General features: G+C 60.2%; 6 protein-coding genes across 6 annotated transcripts; all 6 read left to right on the top strand.

Moving 5' to 3' along the window:
* Positions 1-472: 472 nt before the first annotated feature.
* BDZ90DRAFT_109284 (hypothetical protein) lies at positions 473-2,177 on the top strand. Its single transcript, XM_025503215.1, has 2 exons — positions 473-1,151; positions 1,231-2,177. Exons 1-2 carry the CDS (start codon positions 653-655, stop codon positions 2,052-2,054), a joined length of 1,323 nt encoding a protein of 440 aa, XP_025364050.1. The 5' UTR covers positions 473-652; the 3' UTR covers positions 2,055-2,177.
* An 809-nt stretch (positions 2,178-2,986) lies between these two features.
* BDZ90DRAFT_109174 (hypothetical protein) lies at positions 2,987-3,740 on the top strand. The gene is made up of 3 exons (XM_025503214.1): positions 2,987-3,427; positions 3,499-3,598; positions 3,676-3,740. Exons 1-2 carry the CDS (start codon positions 3,109-3,111, stop codon positions 3,528-3,530), a joined length of 351 nt encoding a protein of 116 aa, XP_025364049.1. The 5' UTR covers positions 2,987-3,108; the 3' UTR covers positions 3,531-3,598; positions 3,676-3,740.
* Positions 3,741-4,055: 315 nt separating this feature from the next.
* Positions 4,056-4,205, top strand: BDZ90DRAFT_205131 (GATA-domain-containing protein; the record flags this gene model as incomplete). Its single annotated transcript, XM_025503925.1, has 1 exon — positions 4,056-4,205. A coding segment is annotated over one exon (150 nt), but the record flags the coding sequence as incomplete, so codon positions are not given.
* Positions 4,206-6,088: 1,883 nt separating this feature from the next.
* Positions 6,089-7,324, top strand: BDZ90DRAFT_249093 (PRTase-like protein; the record flags this gene model as incomplete). Its single annotated transcript, XM_025507646.1, has 5 exons — positions 6,089-6,370; positions 6,447-6,567; positions 6,655-6,765; positions 6,839-6,968; positions 7,036-7,324. The coding sequence occupies 5 exons, from the start codon at positions 6,089-6,091 to the stop codon at positions 7,085-7,087; spliced, it is 696 nt and encodes a 231-aa protein (XP_025364047.1). The 3' UTR covers positions 7,088-7,324.
* A 164-nt stretch (positions 7,325-7,488) lies between these two features.
* On the top strand, positions 7,489-10,552 carry BDZ90DRAFT_263832 (AAA ATPase). Its single transcript, XM_025508620.1, has 4 exons — positions 7,489-7,783; positions 7,865-7,969; positions 8,040-8,196; positions 8,270-10,552. The coding sequence occupies exons 1-4, from the start codon at positions 7,678-7,680 to the stop codon at positions 10,446-10,448; spliced, it is 2,547 nt and encodes an 848-aa protein (XP_025364046.1). The 5' UTR covers positions 7,489-7,677; the 3' UTR covers positions 10,449-10,552.
* Positions 10,553-11,128: 576 nt separating this feature from the next.
* BDZ90DRAFT_277711 (hypothetical protein) lies at positions 11,129-16,445 on the top strand. Its single transcript, XM_025509031.1, has 2 exons — positions 11,129-11,910; positions 11,985-16,445. The coding sequence occupies exons 1-2, from the start codon at positions 11,300-11,302 to the stop codon at positions 16,318-16,320; spliced, it is 4,947 nt and encodes a 1,648-aa protein (XP_025364045.1). The 5' UTR covers positions 11,129-11,299; the 3' UTR covers positions 16,321-16,445.
* The last annotated feature ends 261 nt before the right edge of the window (positions 16,446-16,706 follow it).

Raw genomic sequence — 16,706 nt, 5'->3', positions numbered from 1 at the left:
ACCGTGAGTAGCAGCACTCGATCGATATCGCCTCTCGTCTCTCTTTCTCGCATCGGGCAGCCCCTTAGCCTCGCTGGACGAGCTTGGTAGATTGTAATTGGCCATCATCACAGTCAGTCACACACTGACCGCGTGCGTGCGTCTGCTCGCCGCCGCCGACGTAGTCTTTGTCTTGGTCGTCGATCTCGATCGTTGTTGTCGTCGTCGTCATTGCGTTGCGTGTGTCTGCCAAGCCCCGTCCATTGTATGTTCGCCGTACCCATTCCTGCCTGCCTAGTCGTCGCCCCGGCATCGTCGTTCCGCGAGCGGCAAGCCAAGCCAAGCTTCATTCCCCTTTTGCCCGTCCGAGCAGCAAGTGGGCAGCAGCGGCGGCCGACGACGAGGACAAGGAACGAAACGCGCTCCCGTCTCGCCTTCCGCGCCTGCGTCTCCACACCTTCACGCTTGCTGACTGCCTGGGCCGACAAAAAGCTCCGACGGCCTTATAGTGGTGGATGAGTTGAGATGGTCAGCCCGCCAGCCCTTGTCCCTGAGACGGCGCCCTTCATTTCCTCGCCTCTTGCCCTCCTGACCACCACCACCCACATCACGACGACAAGAGGTGGATCGTCAGCTCACCACCACTACCTTCACGTCTTGAGGGCTCGCGGCGATGCGACCACAGACGAGTGCTAGGCATTACCACTACCGAGACGATGAGGGCGATGCGCTGGGGATCAGCATGGGCGGCAGCAACAGCGATGACATTGCAGCCCTGAAAGCTGAAACATCTCCCCTTCCACGGCAACATCCGCAAGGCAAGCGACCGTCCTTCACCCTGCCTCGCTCCTTTTCCATCTCGGCCGCATCCACATCAGCGACACCTTATATCCACGCAGGGTTGAAGGAGTTGAGGGAGATGTTTGACCTCGACAGCCCAGTCATTATGCCAGACGAGGAGAACTTGGACGCTCTCGAGGCAAGCGTCGATATCAGAAGTAATAGAGTCGCGACGAAAAGGTCAGCAGAGCCTACAAGTACCTCGGCTGCGAGTCAAGGCTGCTCTCTGGCTACGAATCAGACTGCGCCAGGCGGCAGCTCAAGTCTGCGTCCGGCTCTCGTCAGTTCTTGCCTATTCTGGTCTACGGTATTCGTGTGGGGTCTGAAACAAGGTGAGCAGCCGGGAAGAATTCACTACTGCCCAGAGCCAGTCGCTGATCGCTGCATCTCTCAATCCCGCCGCTCTGCCAGATTCAGACCTCTTCTCTCCAGCATTGCTCGCGCCTCTGGCTCTCCCACTGCCGCTCTCTGCGATTGCCCTCTTCTTTGTTCATCGCGGCGATTCTTCCATCTACCGCGAAGGCCTGGACGTCGTCTCAAAGGTCTACAAGGCCCACATTCTACTGCAGGGCCTCATAGGTGTCATAGTCTGGAATACCCTGGGCGAGACGGCCGTCTACAAGGATCGCCATGCTGGCTCTCTCCCGAACCGCGCCGTTTTCACAATGGTTACCATCGCTCAAGCTGCTTTGCCTGTCGCTTCTGCTCTCTGCGCGCAGTGGTGGCTCGCATGCTCCATCGCTCGATGCGCCAAAGCTATTCGCCCAGCGCGACCGCTTTCAGCGACGCCTGCTACGTCCGTTTTGCTGCCCTACGCAGTCAGAGATTCTCCGCAGCCGACGTCACCACCAGCATCTCCCATGATGGCTGCGCCCTCCTCTCCTCGCCTTACACGCACGGAACGCGCCAACAAGAGATCTCGACCCTCAGCATCAGCAACCCACACCACCAAGTCACATCAGCACCGTCGCACCGTTTCGCAGCCCGTGATTCCACTTGGCATCTTCCGTGAAGCATCTGCAGCCACCCCTCACGATCGCGACCACGACGGCGGAGACACCATGAGTCGAGGCCTATCGAGCGAAGCTGCCTTCTTTGCTGAGCCTCTGCTGGCCAGGGGCGTAAGGCAGGGCCTCGTCACCCCCCGTCGCTCGAGGACGTGGGAGTCACCCAATCGACCGCGTAGCACCATCGTGGGCAGCGGTGGCGAACCTTCGAAGCAGCTGCTCGACTAGCTCAGCGCGATGTCTGGGTGTTATTCTTCTCGTCGCATCTCTCATCTCTGTATCATTAGCATCGCATACATAGCTCATCGCCGTGGCACATTCCCTCTCCCGCTCACCTTTGTCTCAGGCGATCTCATCGCCCTCATCGCCCTCATCGCCCCCGATGGCCCCCACTCTTGATAGGACAATTGATCTCTGCACTGAAACTAGCCATCGCATCTGCTTGGTGGTGATGAGCATGCGACTCAATGCTCGATGCCCGACTTGTTGGCCATCTTCATCGATGCCGTCTTTGCCGCGGCTAAGGCGAGGCGATTACAAATTCGCACCACCACCACGCTCAGCGGCGGAAGTCCCGAGTGTGGCTGGCCGCGCCTGCCAGTCTGCCATCCTTGCGTGCGTTGGCTGCTGCACGACCCTGCCTCGAGTTGCTGAACAAGCAAAGGCCGACTCGCTCTCACTCTCACAGGTCACTTCTTCATTTTTGCTGGGCTCTCGCGATTAGATGTCGTGTCGTCGTCGTTGCTGAAGGAAGCTCGCAGCTTGGCGAAACCGAAAAAAGAAGGTCGTGGCTGAGTAATGGCAGTGCGTTGAGGCTGAGGCTGAGGCTGAGGCCAAGCTCGAGCAGGGCGGACCACTCGTGCGTCAGATGGGATGGCCGTTCCGTCCTGATTGTGCCGCCTGATATCTAGCGGAGATCAAGAACGACGAGGCAGGCGAGACAGACGGAGGCTGCTGCTCAGTCGCCCGCTCTCTCCCATCAATTAGCATTTGGCCGCCCTCCATCCCATGCTCATCATCTTCACCCCTCTGTTCCATCTGGTCATCTTAATTTCTTATCGCAGCAACGCTTGATCGTCGACAAAGACATTCCTGATCGCAGACGTAAGAGCAGAGCAGCGAGACGACGACAACCACCACGTTAGCGTCTCAATTCGGCTGCAGGGTCCATTACAGCCACCACTACCACCACCATCACGGCCTCTACTCATCGCCATCATCGCATCGTGACATCCGCCCTCTGCAGCGATCAGCGCCAATCGCATCACTGTCCTTGGCGTTGATGCCAGTCCCAGTGCTCGATTCCACTCCAAGTCAGCCACTGCTCAGCAGCAACATGAAGAGTGCTCGCGGCGACTCGGGCACCTACCGCCTACCGCCACTCGAGTCACTCTCCGCATCAGCATCTCCATCGCGATCATCGCCCTACTCAGCAGGGCCTAATGGCGATGGATCCGGCCCCAGTGCCAGTGCTAGCGGTAGTGGTGGCCGCGTCAGCTTGCCAGGTATCGCGCATTTCAATCAACGTGGGCCGCCTCATACCAGTTTCGACTCGCCGAGGAAGACGGTAGCTGCTGCTCGACGATCGAGATCGCCGCAAAGTGAGAGGCTAGGAGCAAATACAGGCTATGCTGCAACAGGCTCTCAGCTGCCACCGCCGTATCGCCCTCAGCCCTGGAATGGACAGCCAAGGACGAGTCCTGAGCAAGGGAGGAGAGTGACATCGACATCTTCAGCGGCCAGTCACCTTGATGCCGACCGCAATGGAGGAGGTGAGTGCAGCTGAGCTCCAGAAGCGTCCTTGATTCATTTGCTGACGCCCTTGCGCAACTCTGCTCTACTCTTATAGCTGTGCCACCACCGCTCAACGCCGACGGCCCTCCTCGAGGCTCTTGCCCAGGCGGCGGCCTCTGCAACGGCACTGGTGGGACGGAATCATGCTCAGGCTGCCCAGCCTACAACAATAATCTCGCGCACGCAGTAAAGGCCGGGCAGATCGACCCCTCTGAAGCTCATCAGCACCTTCGCCCAACGGCCTCACCACTGATGGGAGCTGCAGACGCGTCACATCATCACCACCGCTCACCCAGCCTAGGTGATGCCCCTGGTCAACATCCGAACAATGTCACACCACAACGTCTCTCAGGTGGTCGTGCCTCCCCACCTCCCAGTGAGCTGGGAAGCGGCGGCGGTCTTGAGGGAGGAGGTGGCGGATTTGGTGCCCTCAAGTGTAATAATTGCGGCACGACGACAACTCCCCTCTGGCGACGCGACGAGGAGGGCAATAACATCTGCAACGCCTGCGGCCTCTACCAGAAGCTGCACGGCGTTGCGCGCCCTGTTGGCATGCGCAAGACGGTTATCAAGCGGCGCAAACGTGTCACGGGAGCAGGGTCCAATGCAGGACATCAGGGTCATTCTCACGCCCCGCCACCTTCGAGCACTGCTGGCGGAGATGAGGGCACGATGGCGGGGACTGCGGGGCCCTCATCGCAACAGCAACAGCAACAGCAACGATCAGCGGCTCCAGGTGGCGGTGGAGCGACGATGGCACAACAGAAGGGGCCTGCAGCAACAGCTCGAGGCTCGCATCAGCAGGACCAGGCGCATGAGGCGGCAATGACCTTGATCTCTGTCCACTCGGGTGCCCCAGGGCATGACGAGGGCCAGGTTGCTTCGTCATCTTCATCGTCGATGCAACCTGCGCCTGCGACTTCTCACTCTGGCTTGAACGGAGGGGTTGGCGTGAGGGAAAAGGCAAGAGCTCAAGCTGCTGCCTCAATGGCCGGAGAGAGGCCGACGAAGAAGGCGAAGCAGCAGCAGCAGCAGCAGCAGCAGCAGCAACACTCAGGAGTAGCAGAGGATATCGACGCTCGGGAGACTGGGGGTCACTCCCATTCTCATCCGGCCCACCATCATCATCATCACCACCATAGCCATATTCAACCGCCGCCGGCTCATCTTATCCCGGAGCTCGTCGCGCATCGAGACGAGTTGATCGCAGGGAAGCGTCACCTTGAGCAGCTTCTAGCAAGGACTGAGAGTCTCCTGCATAGCGCGGGCGTGGCGCTGCCCACCTCTTCTGGAGCGAGCGCAGTGGGGTCGACGACGACCACAGCGGGCACTGCGGCCAGTGCTGCTCATCATCACCACACGCACCCGCATACGCATGCTCACCCTCACGTGCACGCGCATCACCATCATCATCCGGCACATGCGCATGCCCATGCTCACACGCATAACCACGCAGTGCCCCATGTCCACCATCGTGTTCACACGCATGCGCACGTGCCTGCCACCACAGCTGGGGCGAGACCTGTCCCGCATCATCACCACCCGGTCGCTGGTGCTCGACCTGCTGCGACCGCAGCTGGGTCTAGCACAGAGGCTGGTCATGCTCATGCCCACGCGCACACGCATGGGCACCCTCATACGAGCGGCTCGCCCGAGGCTGGCAGGCCCGCCCTCTCCGCTGCTACTCCCAATGGTCCCATCGCCGGGCAAAGCACCTCGAGCGCCCCTCCTGCTGCCTCTGGCTCGGATGGTGGCGCAGGCGTGGATTTTGAAGCTCGTATTGCCGCTATACCCTATACGGCTGCTGTGCCCCTACCACTACTGCGGAAGCGCAAGCAGGATGACGAAGAGGGAAGCACCACGAGGTCCGAAGCCGCTTCTGCGATCAGTGGCTGGCTGAAGGGGGTTGCGGCTAGTTCTGGAGATCCGCACAGCGTGCATGAGGATGAGGCTGATGATCCTGAGGAGAGTGGGAAGGCTACGAACGCGCAGGAAGTGATACGGGACAGGTCGAAGAGTGCGAATTCGATGAAGGGAAAAGAGGCCCACGAGCCCGTCAAGGGCGGGAGCGCGGGTTCTGCTTCGCCGGGAAAGGTTGAGGAGATGTCTCAGTGAGAGTGCGAGAGTGAGCAATAGTATCCACCACCGCTGCGAGAGCGCTTTGTTGACGACCATTGATGATTGTCGCCTTGTCGAGTGAGAGTGACCCTCGCGCGAAGGGATCGAGCGGTTAAGCCGCGTCGCCGGGCGAGCGGGAGCTGGCCGGCCTAATTTTGAGCTCTGTCCAACCAACTCGATTCTCCCACTTCGCGCTATCTTTGATCCCCTCCTTCTCCTCATCTTTGCGCTTGCTGCTGCGTTCAAGGGCAAACATGGCTCCCAGCACGACCTCGGCGTCGTCATCAGCCGCAGGATATGGCTTTCCATCTTCCAGCTCTTCCTCCAATCCCACCTTCTCCTCACTACCCATGACCCCCTCAGCCCTCTCCGCCTCCCAACACCCCTCGAGCTCCTCTCTACCCCGTCTTCCCCCCAATGTCATCCGCCTTCCCGCCACTTCTCAGCTGGAGGCCTGCCTCACCATCATCAGAGACAAGCAGACAAGCAGGAGCGATTTCATCTTCTACTCGGACAGGATTATCAGGCTGTTAGTCGAGGAAGGGTTGAACCATCTGCCCGTGGTGGGAAAGCAGGTCCAATGTCCTACGGGGCTGCCATACAATGGAGTGGAATTCCAAGGGAGGATTTGCGTGATTTTCAGCACAGATGAGCTTTGGACGAGAAGGCAACTACTGACAGCAGCAAGCCTTGTCCTCGCACACTCAGGGCGTCTCGATCTTGCGAGCGGGCGAAGCGATGGAGGCGGGCCTTAGAGAATGCTGTCGCAGTGTTCGCATTGGCAAGATCCTGATCCAGAGGGACGAGGAGACGGCTAAGCCAAAGCTTTGTGAGTGCAGACGACCTCGCTGAGGGGCGACGGCTGCACGGTCGTCCGAGTGAAGCTGACCTCTGTGCCCTCTCTTCGTCCCGCCAGTCTACTCGAAGCTGCCAAGGGACATTGCGGATCGCTGGGTCCTGCTCTTGGACCCCATGCTCGCTACAGGCGGGTCGGTGATCAAGGCTATCGAGGTGTTGGTGGACCACGGTACGTGCCACCTGGCTGCGCAGCTGCACGGCCCTCACGCTCATCTTTGGTCCCCTCCCAATCCTTCGCGCAGGCGTTCCCCTCGAGCGCATCATCTTCGTCAACCTGGTCGCATCTCCCGAAGGCATCGAGAATGTGACAAAGCGCTTCCCTGCCGTGCGACTCATCTGCGGGTGGATCGATGATGGGCTCACTGAGCAGAAGTAAGTGCCAGTGGTCTTCATGAACACATGACTTCAAGAGTACTGACCCCAGCCCTGGTCGACACAGCCTGATCTGGCCCGGGCTCGGCGATTTCGGGGATCGTTACTTTGGAGCGTGAAGTTCTAAGGATCATGAGTGAAGTCGTCAGGATCATCAGAAGGTTGGACGTCGCTGGAGAAGGTGCTTTGCAGCTTGAGGTCGCGTCGAAAACCAGGGGGATGGAGATCGCGGTCAGTCGTGTCGACAGCTGCTTCGACGTCGGCTCGCGCCGGTAGCCTGCGTCTTTAAACGATTCATTCTGGTTCCCATTGTCTTATTCTCCTCTCTTTGCCTCTTCGCAAAATGGCCTTGCTGCAGGGACGTCGTATTGAAGGAGAAGCTTTGCAGTTGGGGTGGCCTGAGCGTCGCGCCGCCTTCCTGCCACGTGGAGGGGTGCAGGGCCTCGTCAGCGGTGCGCCTCCACGCGTTCGTCGCTCGACTTGGCCCGTCACTGTCGAGCGCCTGACGCTCACACTTTCGATCTGATCCATCACAACCTCTCTCCTTGGCTGAGCTCTCCTCGCAAACGACTCAGAGCTCGTCCACCGCAGAACACTTCCGCACTCGTCGACTAAGCGCTAAGCAGAAAGCTTTGCCCGACGACTGCTGCCTCATCAACTAGATTCTCCTCCCTCTCTTACCCTCACCCACTCCTTCGCCGCCTCAATCATGGCAGACTCTGGCTCGAACCCTGCTCAAAACCCTCCGGCGCCTAAGCCAGAGGACAACAAGACTGACGAGGACCCGGCCACCGCCATTCTCCGTCCCAAGAAGTGTGAGTGATGGCGAGCGCAATCGCCGGCGCAGAGCTCAGCCGCTCACCCTGCCTGCTCATATCGCCACCTGCGCCTTTCAGCCCCCAATCGCCTCTTCGTCGAGGAGTCTACGACCGACGACAACTCGGTAGCATGTCTTTCGCCAGCCAAGATGGAGGAGCTCGGTCTCTTCCGTGGCGACACTGGTGAGTGGTCGCGAAGACAGCATCCACACTTGCAGCTGAGCAGCCTGTTGACACCTCTCTCCGCTCTCAGTCCTCATTCGCGGCAAGAAGCGTCGTGATACCGTCTTGATCTGCTTGACCGATGATTCTACCGAGGAGTCAAAGATTCGCCTCAATCGTGTAGCCCGTAATAACCTGCGTGTCAAGCTCGGAGACATGATCACCATCCACGCCTGCCACGACATCAAGTAAGTCCGCCCGACTGTGATGGGCTCATCGTCGAAACTCACAGCTGACCCTGTCCCCATTCCTTCTTCGCAGGTATGGCAAGCGTATCCACGTCCTCCCCTTCGATGATAGCGTCGAGGGCCTCACTGGAAACCTCTTCGACGTCTACCTCAAGCCCTACTTCCTTGAGGCTTACCGTCCAGTGCGCAAGGGAGACACCTTCACCGTCCGCGGTGGTATGCGCGCAGTCGAGTTCAAGGTCATCGAGACCGATCCCGCCGAATTCTGCATCGTCGCTCAAGACACTGTCATCCACACCGAGGGCGACCCGGTCAAGCGTGAGGACGAGGAGGCCAACCTCGCCGATGTAGGCTACGACGACATTGGTGGTTGCCGCAAGCAGATGGCTCAGATTCGTGAGATGGTCGAGCTGCCCCTTCGCCACCCTCAGCTCTTCAAGGCAATCGGAATCAAGCCCCCTCGCGGTGTCCTCATGTTCGGTCCCCCGGGTACAGGTAAGACGCTCATGGCTCGCGCTGTCGCCAACGAGACCGGCGCCTTCTTCTTCCTCATCAATGGTCCCGAGATCATGAGCAAGATGGCCGGAGAGTCTGAGTCGAACCTGCGCAAAGCATTCGAGGAGGCCGAGAAGAACTCGCCTGCCATCATCTTCATCGACGAGATCGACTCCATTGCGCCCAAGCGTGAGAAGACCAATGGAGAGGTCGAGCGTCGTGTCGTCTCGCAGCTCCTCACCCTCATGGATGGCCTCAAGGCTCGCTCCAACATCGTCGTCATGGCAGCCACCAACCGACCCAACTCTATTGATCCTGCCCTTCGTCGCTTCGGCCGCTTCGACCGTGAAGTGGACATCGGAATCCCCGACCCGACTGGTCGTCTCGAGATTCTCCGCATCCACACCAAGAACATGAAGCTCGGTGAGGACGTCGATCTCGAACAGATTGCCGCTGAGACGCACGGCTACGTTGGATCAGACATGGCTGCGCTCTGTTCAGAGGCTGCGATGCAGCAAATTCGTGAGAAGATGGACCTCATCGACCTCGATGAGGACACAATCGATGCAGAGGTTCTCGACTCGCTCGGCGTCACCATGGAGAATTTCCGCTTCGCCCTGGGCGTCTCCAACCCCTCGGCCCTGCGAGAGACGGCCGTCGAGGTGCCTACGGTCACTTGGAACGACATCGGCGGTCTCGAAAAGGTCAAGCAGGAGCTTCAAGAGACGGTCTCGTACCCCGTCGAGCATCCCGAGCTTTTCCTCAAGTACGGCATGTCGCCCTCAAAGGGAGTCCTCTTCTACGGCCCGCCCGGTACCGGTAAGACGCTCCTTGCCAAGGCCATTGCCAATGAGTGCCAGGCCAACTTCATTTCCATCAAGGGTCCTGAGCTCCTCACGATGTGGTTCGGAGAGTCCGAGGCCAACGTTCGTGATGTGTTCGACAAGGCTCGTGCCGCTGCTCCTTGTGTCATGTTCTTCGATGAGCTTGACTCCATCGCCAAGTCTCGTGGCGGCGGCGGCGGCGGCGACGCTGGTGGCGCTTCAGAGCGAGTCGTCAACGCCCTGCTTACCGAGATGGACGGCATGAACGCAAAGAAGAACGTCTTCATCATCGGCGCTACCAACCGACCGGACATCATCGACCCGGCTCTCATGCGCCCCGGCCGTCTGGACCAGCTTCTCTACATTCCTCTGCCCGACGAGCTCGGCCGCCTCTCAATCCTCAAGGCTCAGCTGCGCAAGTCACCGATCGCCCCGGGTGTCGACCTCAACTACCTCGCACGCCACCTCTCTGGCTTCTCAGGTGCCGACATCAGCGAGATTTGCCAGCGTGCGGCCAAGCTCGCGATTCGCGAGAGCATTGCCAAGGACGCGGAGCGCTACGCCGAGCAGAAGCGCAAGGAGGCAGCAGCGGGTGGTGGCGGTGACGTCAAGATGGAGGACGACGCTGCGGCTGCTCCTGCTAAGCCCGCACCAGAAGATGAGGACTATGAGGACCCGGTCCCTTACATCAGTGTCGAGCACTTCGAGCAGGCAATGTCCACTGCCCGTCGCTCCGTCACCGACTCGGACATTCGTCGCTACGAGATGTTCGCTCAAACTCTCAATACGGCGCGATCCTTTGGCTCGTTCAAGTTCCCGGGTGAGGGTGGTGCCGGTGGTGGGTCACAACAGCAGAACCCTGCCCAGGGAGGCGGCGGAGGAGGTGCAGCGTTTGGGTCGAATGACGATGACGGGGATGACCTGTACGCGTGAAGCATCGGAGGAGGGTGAGGAAGCTGGACGATTGCAGCGAAGCTCTGTCATTCTATCCGTCTGAAGAAAGAAGAATTACAATTCGTGTCTCGAGATCAAAGATGCCATCGCTGATTGGTGACGAGTTGAGAAAGGCTGCGTGCAGTTCGCAGCTCATGGTGACCAACACTCAGACCGCGATGCAACGACCGAGACGCCGCGTTCGACTTGCTCGCTCGCCCGGCCTGCTGAACTGCTCCATAGCGTTGGTGACAGAGGCATTGACGATGGTGAAGACTGTATGCTCCGTGTGAGAATTTGGCCTCTTGGTCGTATCGACGCCCCGTATCTCACAAAAGAGGCCGGCCTGCCAAGTGCGGCGTCTTTTGTCACAACCACGGTCAGGTCCCGTAGCCGGGAGTAGCGTCGATTTCAGGGCAAGGTGGTCGAGGCCTTGCCGCCGGGGGTCCGCCAACAGACGCGAGGTTAGGGTGCGGGAGGCGCGAGCGAGCTAGAGAGCGAGCCAGAGTAGGGTGCAAGGTCAGCCGCCGCGCCAACGAACGAAGCCAAAGGAGGACGGCAACCTCGCAGCACAGCCAGCCCCGACTGCCCCCGCCCTCCATCTGAACGATGACGGCCGCGAGGATCGGGATTTGTTCCACTCGCACAGGTACGTCTTCCCTGTTTCAGACTAGGACTGCGACAACGCCAACACCTGTCTCTCATTCCTATCCATCATTGCTTCGCTCCACTCGCTGACTACCTGGACGATCATCGCACCCTCACACATCTTCCCTTTCTCGTTTCCAACCGTTAAAGCCAGCCAATCCCCGAGCGGGCTCGCATAGCCGCCGCAACACTCGCCTACCGCGATGAACGGCTCAACAGGAACGCCGTCGTGGGCATCCACGCAGCGGCAAACAGGCCAATATCGCCCGCCTACGGGCGACAACAGCTTTGACCCGAGGCAGCAGCAAAGCGGAGGAGGCGGCGGAGGACTGGGCGGTGTGATGGACTCGAGCCCTTCCCTTGGCCGTATGCCTTCTCGTGGTCGCGACCAGCAGCAGCAGCAGTGGCCTTCGTCGTCCTCTGGTAACGACACGCAGTCACACCGTGCTTCCTCTTATCAACCCATGCAGCAAAACGGCGGCAGTCAAAGAATGGCAGCTCAGCAAGACAGCCATCGTCGCACTCAATCGCTTCGACCTTTTTCAGCTTTCCAGCCTCTGGATCAGGCTGACCCTTATGGTCCCTCACAGAAGAGTCCAGGCACTCCCAACGACCGACCACCTTCACCAACAGGCTCGACTTCTCGCTCTATTCGCACCTCAGCCGCTCCCTTGACTTTCAAGTCGCCTGAGCTGCGCAGTGCTCTCTATCTGCAAGATGCTCAGCAGAGGAAGACGTACATGGAAGGATACCTGTCAAGGCGAGATGCATTGGGCGCTGATGGCAAGCCTTTGCACCCTAACGATCCCAAGAAGTGAGCGCGAAGCACCGCGAAAAGATTGTTGCAGGCCACTGACATCCATTCCTCCTCTTGATTCGCGCTCGCAGAGCTTGGCACTTGTGCTTTGTTCAGCTCAGCGGGACAGTGCTCAGCGTCTGGAGCGTATCGCAGATGGAAGAGGCTGCTCGAGAAGGCCGCGAAGTCCCTCCCACTTACATCAACGTCACCGACTCATTCGTCGACCTCATCGGCAACCTCATTGAGGACCCTAACGAGGTACCAGGCTCACGCGGCCGCTACGAGAATGTCTTCGCACTCAATTCGGCAGGCAACAATCGCATCCTCTTCTGCGTCGAGGGCGCAGTAGGCAGGCGACTTGTGCAGGCGTGGGTCAATGGCATCAGGCTAGCTTCGTGGGAAAAGGTCAGGCTCGAGGAGATCTACACCGGCGCACTCATTCGAGCTCGACTGGGCTCTGTTGGCGCCAACAGCACTGATACAGGCCCCATGCAGGGCCCACCACCCGCAATGGCCAACCTCACCATCGCCAGCCCGGTCTCCAAGGGCAAGATGGAGGGATGGGTCAAGGCACGCTTCATGGGCTCGACAGAATGGAAGAAGTGCTGGCTCGTCCTCTCCAAGGACAAGAACGAGGCCTCATCAGGGCAGAGCGTCACGAGGAGATTTTGGAACAAGATTGGCGGCGCGGGTGATCGAAGCTCGATCCTCAGCATGGCTTCGACTTCGGACAAGGACCCTACCGCTCCCACCACGCCAGGACGCACCTTGTCCAACACGGGCGAGGGCCTAGCAATGGAGCCCCCGCCAGGCAGCAACAATGCCCCAGGCATTGCCCAGTTCTACACGAGCAAGAAGGACAAGAAACCCTTCGCCACCATGCTCTTTGCAGCCCACGCCTTCGCCGTCTACCCTTCACGCCCAGAGCTCGTGGAGGGCTCATCGCTCTTCAAGGTAGAGGGCGCCTTCCCGCTCAGCCAAGTCCTCTCGGCCACGCACCGTATTCGACAGACGGGCTGGGTCATGATCATGCCGGAGCTCGAAGCAGGGTCGCGCGGCGCAAACGCCGAGATGATGAAGTGGGTCATCGGCTTCATGGACTCGTTCCAACTCTACGGCCGTCCAGAGGGGTTCAACTGGGACGCTCGCAGCCCGAAATCCGCTTTCTTCGCATACCCAATCGGGCAGTACAAGGAACGATTGTTCTTGGATCGTGAGCTCGCGGAGTTCCTTGATGTAAGGGAAGAGCGTCACTTGGCTACGAGGACGAACCTACATGGAATCATGGCTGCGAGAATGAGGGGCGAGAGGACCCCCTTACTGCCTCCTTTGCCTCAGCCTAATACTGCGCATACGAGGCAGCTCAATGGTGGGAAGAGTGGACCGCAGCAGCAGCAGCTGAGCGCGGATCAAGCTGCCACGTCGGAGCCAACTTCACCTTTGCCTGAGGCTACTGGCGGCCCAGATGATGATGACGACCAACAACCTCAACGTAGCAGTGGTCTCGAGCCAATTGGTGAGCGATCGCGCGAGGGCAGCCAGATGACCTTGGCCGCCGCCCAGCAGCACCAGGACCGATCCCAGCAAGGCAGCGCGACATCGGCTAAGGACTCTGACCTCCCGTATCGCAGCACCGACTCGCAGCAACAGCAGCAGCAGCAGCCGAGCAGATACGCCGGTGCTGCCGCTCCAGCTCTCGCGGCAGGTGCACTCGCTGGCTCGGCAGCAGCTTCGCAGAGGGACGAGCGCGCCAGCTCCTCGCTCGAAGGCCCTCGACGACCTTTCACGGCTGAACGACAGGACTCGTACAGGACAGCGCCGGCTGCAGCCACTCCGCCGCCCCCCTCAGTCAGGAGCGGTGTGGCCAGCATCGACCGCTCAGACAGTCTCGACTCGCGTACTCAGTCCCAGCAGCAGCAGCCCCAGCAGCAGCAGCCATCCTATCTTGCCGCTTCTCGAGGTGCGCAGGGTTCTTCTCCTGCGGATGCCACGCCGGTACCTTCGCCCATCAAGAAGGACACGTCGATGTCCGCAGCCGCGCCTCCCATTGCCGCGGCAGCTGCTATTCCTTCTGGCTCCTCCGCGGTGCCCGCTCCCTCAGGCCGTGGTGCAGAGGCCGACAAGCCCGCCACATCTTCTTCAATGGCCGTACCTAGCGACAAGACGCGACAGCGTCAGAGCGACGCCGATTTGGCCTCATCGTACGACGAGGGGGCCCTGTTCTACCTGCGCTCCATGTCCGACCAGCAGCCGCCTGCTCCGTCCAAGCCAACTGTCCAAACTCAGCCGTCTCAGCTCGCCGCTGCAGCGGCTGCGAGCGGTGCTGCTGGAGTTGCCCCAATGTCAGCAACGACTAAGGACTCGCCCGGCATTGACACCCCTAGCTCATACACTCAGCAAAGCAGTTACGCTCCATCTTCGAGGACAGCGAACGGGCTCTCGCGCGACCCATCCGTGCGCATTCCGCAGCAAGATGAAGACCGTCTGGATGAGGATGCACTTGCTGCATATTCATACCTCGATCAGCCTCCTTCCCCCTCGGCTCTGGGTCGTCAACGTAGCCTTCCCAAGCAGGCCACCGCTGCAGCCCCTGCGCCCGCTTCGTATGCCGCCGCACCCGTTCAGCAGCAACAGCAGCAGCAGACTCAACAGACATATGCGCCCACACCCACCGCGGCCAACCCCTCGACCTTTGGGCAGAACAAGCGCGCCCAAGAGAGGAAGGAGGCCGCTCAGGCTCAGGCTGCAGCCGTAGCTGAAGCTCGTAGCAAGCCTGGTAAGGCAGCTGGAGCCACAAAGAAGGGCGGACTCAAGCCAAAGGGCCGTCACGCATGGGGCGAGGAGAGCAGCGAGGACGAAGAGGAAGAAGATGAAGACGATGAAGAAGAGGAGCAGCGTCGGCAAGCCTCTCAAGGCTCACGCATGGCCCCTCCAGTCGCTCAAGCCATGAACTCTTCGTCAGCCAGCGGCTCTCAGGCTTCTTCCATCGCCCGTGGCATGACTGGATCATCTGCTGCAGCAACTGCTTCCGCCAATGGTCTCCCTGCTCCCGGCATGACCCCGGCAGGCAGCACCTACAGTAACAGCAGCGGTCGCCAAAGTCCTCGTTACGCAGAATCTACGGCGGCTCCCTCGACCATGCCAGCGAACAATGCTGGTGCTGGCCAAGGCATGATGCGAGCAGGGCAGAGCCACCCGGCCCTTGCTTCTACTCAGCAGCAGCGTCAATCTGTTCTCACACCTCACCTCGGCGCCCCCTACGCCTCGGAGGACGACGGTCGTCGCTCCGCCTCGCCGAACACCGCAGCGAGCTCGACCTACCCTGCTGCTCGCCAGCAGCCGCAAACCTTCGTCCAGCTCAACCCAGACGAGCAGCCAGGCTCGATGACTACCGTCTTCCAGCCTCACGGCCTCCTTGAGGCCGGTGCTCAGGACAAGCAAGACCGGTCTGCCAAGCAGCAAGAGCTGGAAGCCCGCATGGCAGGCGTCGGGCTCGTCAATGTCCCCTCGAAGCCTCCCCCGCCTCAAGCTGGGCTGCTCGGCGCTATCAGTGCGCATGAGCGTGAGCGCAAGGGAGCCGGCGGCTTGGGAGCTACGATGACGGAGAGGGAGCGACAGAGGGTCGAGGCCGAGCGACGTCAACGAGAGGAGGACGCTGCACAGCGCCAGCAACAACAGCAGCAGATGATGATGCAGCAGCAGCAAATGGCAGGCATGGGTGGGATGCTAGGCATGAACCCTATGATGATGGGTGGCGGGCAGTTCAATCCTTTCCTGTGGCAGCAAATGATGATGATGAACCCGATGATGATGGGTGGAATGCCCGGGCAAGGCTCAGGTGAATCGCAGTTGGGTGGTCACGGCGGTAGCCAACAGGGCAGTCACGGCGGCCAATCCCCTCCGCCGGCGATGGACCCTTACCAGCAGCAGATGATGCAGATGCAGATGCACCAGCAGCAGATGGCTGCGGCCATGGCTGCACAGCAGGCGTATATGGCTGCGATGTCACAGAGTCAGCAGGGCGGTGGGCCAGGCTCGATGATGAGCGGGCAAGGTGGCGATCAGCAGCAGCCTGGCATGCCCGGCTCTCCTTCTCAAATGTCCATGAGCCCCAGCATGCTCGGCATGGGCGGCTATGGTATGCCAAGCCACATGTCAATGTACGGCATGCCTCCTGGCGGGATGATGGGCGGATACCCAATGATGGGCGGAGGCTCTGGATCAGACTTTGGCGGCCCTGCCAGTGGCGGCGGGCACTTCCAGGGCGCCAGCGGTGGTAGCATGTCAGGCAGACCTGGAAGCGCGCATACGGGGGGAAGTCCGCAGCAGTCGCACGCTCAGCAGCAATCGACTGGCAGCAGGAGGTTCGAGGGGTCAGCGGCGCAGGAGAGACCTGGCCAGGCAGGCTCGCCGTTGAGGCGTTAAAGGAGAGCAGTGTTGCGTGCGAAGGCCACCAAAAGAATTCTGGACAGACACCTTTTCTGATGCTTTCTATACGTCTACGTCAACGTCTCTCTTGTCGTTCAGAAGTGTTGAATATCAGGAGTCAGTCACGAACAATGAAATTACTGAGTTGCTGTCGAGGCTTCGCGGGTCGTCGTCTCGTGGTGGATGTGGACGCAGGTGGTGTCGGGGCGTAAGGATGGCGCTGGGCTGGTCGTGTGCCGGCTCCCTCTCGCTCTCGTGTCGTCCTTTGCTTGGCGCAATGCGGGGAGATCGAGAGCAGCGGACGAAGCGGAGGGGCCGGACGGACGGGATGAGGCGAGGCGAGGCGAGGCGAAGCGGGTCAAATCAGGAACAGGGCTTTCTTG

The sequence above is a fragment of the Jaminaea rosea genome, assembly GCF_003144245.1.
Source record: "Jaminaea rosea strain MCA 5214 unplaced genomic scaffold BDZ90scaffold_2, whole genome shotgun sequence".
Classification (NCBI taxonomy): Eukaryota; Fungi; Basidiomycota; class Exobasidiomycetes; order Microstromatales; genus Jaminaea; species Jaminaea rosea.
This window is presented reverse-complemented; position numbering and strand designations above follow the sequence as displayed.

What these genes read in the sequence shown, in the direction of transcription:
- BDZ90DRAFT_109284 (XM_025503215.1), top strand. Translation starts at nt 653, where the DNA reads ATGCGACCACAGACGAGTGCTAGGCATTACCACTACCGAGACGATGAG. An exon ending in CGTGTGGGGTCTGAAACAAG is followed by an intron (nt 1,152 to 1,230) that starts GTGAGCAGCCGG and finishes CCGCTCTGCCAG; the next exon opens with ATTCAGACCTCTTCTCTCCA.
- BDZ90DRAFT_109174 (XM_025503214.1), top strand. Translation starts at nt 3,109, where the DNA reads ATGCCAGTCCCAGTGCTCGATTCCACTCCAAGTCAGCCACTGCTCAGC. An exon ending in ACGATCGAGATCGCCGCAAA is followed by an intron (nt 3,428 to 3,498) that starts GTGAGAGGCTAG and finishes TATCGCCCTCAG; the next exon opens with CCCTGGAATGGACAGCCAAG.
- BDZ90DRAFT_263832 (XM_025508620.1), top strand. Translation starts at nt 7,678, where the DNA reads ATGGCAGACTCTGGCTCGAACCCTGCTCAAAACCCTCCGGCGCCTAAG. An exon ending in CATTCTCCGTCCCAAGAAGT is followed by an intron (nt 7,784 to 7,864) that starts GTGAGTGATGGC and finishes TGCGCCTTTCAG; the next exon opens with CCCCCAATCGCCTCTTCGTC. An exon ending in CACGCCTGCCACGACATCAA is followed by an intron (nt 8,197 to 8,269) that starts GTAAGTCCGCCC and finishes CCTTCTTCGCAG; the next exon opens with GTATGGCAAGCGTATCCACG.
- BDZ90DRAFT_277711 (XM_025509031.1), top strand. Translation starts at nt 11,300, where the DNA reads ATGAACGGCTCAACAGGAACGCCGTCGTGGGCATCCACGCAGCGGCAA. An exon ending in CACCCTAACGATCCCAAGAA is followed by an intron (nt 11,911 to 11,984) that starts GTGAGCGCGAAG and finishes TCGCGCTCGCAG; the next exon opens with AGCTTGGCACTTGTGCTTTG.